The sequence below is a fragment of the Trachymyrmex septentrionalis genome, unplaced genomic scaffold (assembly GCF_001594115.1).
Source record: "Trachymyrmex septentrionalis isolate Tsep2-gDNA-1 unplaced genomic scaffold, Tsep1.0 scaffold114, whole genome shotgun sequence".
NCBI lineage: Eukaryota > Metazoa > Arthropoda > Insecta > Hymenoptera > Formicidae > Trachymyrmex > Trachymyrmex septentrionalis.
In genome coordinates this window covers 1,520,287-1,522,808 of record NW_017304269.1, presented here as the reverse complement: position 1 = coordinate 1,522,808, position 2,522 = coordinate 1,520,287, and the positions used below count along the sequence as shown (strand labels likewise).

Here is a 2,522-nt window from a genome sequence, read left to right as displayed (position 1 = left end):
GAATAAAATATATATAAAATATAATATTTATATAAACATTTCAAAAAATAAATAATAATAAATATTTATCATAAATATTCTGTGCTGTCTGGGATGTAGCCTTCATAATTTCTCCGAACTTCTTGAATACAAAGCTTTTTATTGTTTTAGCTGCTGCTAGACGGTACGCCGCCGCCAAGTCCAGAGCCAGCCCGGGTTTCGGTAATAATGCACGCCAATCGAGATGGTACCTGCAGCCCGGCCAATCTCGCTGGTTGCCCCGCGACCTGCGGCCGATCGGTACCACGTGATTCGCCCGCGCGACAGTCAACCAGTCCACAGGCGAACGTGCGAGCGAACGTAACGGGACCGGTGGAGAACGTGCTGCGCAGCCTGAAGTTCAAAATGAGCTTGCGTAAGGAAGAGATCATTGTGAACAGCAAGAACACCGATCGTGAAAGCTGTCAGCAGCAACAGCAGCAATATCAACCTCAACAACAGCAACAATTACCGAAATTGCAACCCCTGGCGCCCAAACCCACACCCATTGTGGTAGCTGGCCTGTTGGGCTCACCTTTGGTCCTCCCACGGACACCCCTTCTGTTAGTCGCAAGTGCAGCGCCGACTGTCACCACCGCCACGACCACGACGACGAGTACAGGTGTGGCGGAGACACGGCGCCGCGTTTACGAGTGCGAGTACCCGGGCTGTGGCAAGAACTACTTCAAGTCGTCACACCTGAAGGCTCACACCCGCACCCACACCGGCGAGCGGCCATTTCCGTGCCCGTACGAGGATTGTAACCGTCGTTTCTCACGTAGCGACGAACTGTCGCGGCACAAGCGTACGCATACCGGCGAGAAGAAGTTCGCCTGTGCCGTCTGCCAAAGGCGATTTATGAGGAGCGACCACCTGGCGAAGCACGTGAAACGTCACGCCAGGGACAAGTCCTCCACGTCGTCTTCCTCGAACGGTCAGATCGTCGCCTCCCAGATGACTCCAACGCCGCTGAGAGTGAGTTTACTGCCGGTGTTGGCGCCGCGACTGACGCGACCTGTTCAACAGCTGATACCTCCTCAGCTGGCGGCTTGAAGGACGCACTCGCGATTTCCGAAATCGCTTGAGAATAGTACTTCGTCAATCACGCGTGTGCCTTAGACTTCAGGATCGAATTGAATTGCTTCCGGCATTTGAAGATGAAAAGCAGCATGAATAGAAAACTAGACTGATTCAATAAATTGAGGCAATGTTAAAAATGAAAATTAAAATATTCAATATTTTAAAAATTATATTTAAGATATAAAAAATGAATTTTGATTCATCCTGATGGAGTGACATTAATTAGATAGAAAAATATGATAGCAAGAACCTCGATCTATTGACATTAATCAAATCAATTGGAAGGTGTCAAAAAATGGATTTCGATGTTTCAAGATGGGATTACTAGAAGGAAAATGGAGCAAATTGATCTAAGCGGGGAGAAAAACTGCAGAAAAAAAGGGGTGGAGTGAAGACACGAGACGACGATTGGTCCATCGCATAGAGATTTTCGTGTCGTCCGCAAATCGAGTACCTAAATGTGTCTGTGATCTGTGACACGTGAAGATTAGTGTGTCGTTCACTCGAGAGTTCTGCTATTTCACGAGTCACTTACGGTGAGTCGGATTCGAATTCGCAGCGTGCATTCAGTGCTAAATGCAGCCGCATGCTTTTCAGTATGGAACAATGTGGAATGTGAGTTTAGCAGCGTTAAACAAATTGAATGGACAGCATTTAACGCTACATATGGAACATTGAGAACGAATTTCGAAGGATATCGTTTAAAATCCTTCGCTGGTCAGAGATTCTTTATAGACAATGTAGAAATCTAAAAGCTATTTGAAAGATATTATAGCGATATTTTTTCTCAGATATTCTTTCAGCCTGTTTTAGATTTTCCTATTGTTTAACTTACTGATATAGCTGTTCTCCGTGAATGGAACTCTTTAGCATCAAATTCGAGCGCGTTGACCGAGAGACAGAAAGAAAGAATATTTATTTATGAGGAGACATTATTGATTTATGTATATAACGGTTATGTACAGGATTCTAAGATTATGATCACGCTAACGAAACTAGTTGTACATATTGAATATGGATAGGAGCGAATGCAATAAACAATATCATGCAGATTATCATCTCACCTTGATCGGTTCTGTTGATTTTTTAAAATTGTAACTACTATTTTTTTTATCTTCTATGAGCTATTTAAAATATTTTTTTTCCAGAGTTTATTATATTTTATGTATTTTATGGGACACACAGATTATTGTAATGGTAATTTATATGGTAATTTGTAAAATATTGCATTCGCTCCTTGGAATTGCGACATGTGTATATATGTATATGTATTTGTGTCACAGTCAGGCGAAGGAACTTCACTTGACGTTATAAGACTTCAGTGTATCGTTAAATTGTATAAAAGTTTTTCTACAATTAAATAAATTATATACTTTCGTAAATCATTTTGAGTAATATTATTTATCCTTCTTTTCTTTTATGTT

The 2,522-nt window shown here is 42.1% G+C and overlaps 1 protein-coding gene across 2 annotated transcripts in view; it reads left to right on the top strand.

Moving 5' to 3' along the window:
• The window catches only part of LOC108753579 (Krueppel-like factor 13), a 5,590-nt gene extending 3,405 nt beyond the window's left edge, over positions 1 to 2,185 (top strand). For both annotated transcript variants that reach the window (XM_018495290.1, XM_018495300.1), the window contains exon 3: positions 151 to 2,185. In XM_018495290.1, the coding sequence (XP_018350792.1) occupies positions 151 to 1,071 (921 nt within the window). In that variant the 3' untranslated portion in view covers positions 1,072 to 2,185. The remainder of the gene's footprint in view (positions 1 to 150) is intronic.
• Positions 2,186 to 2,522: the final 337 nt, after the last annotated feature.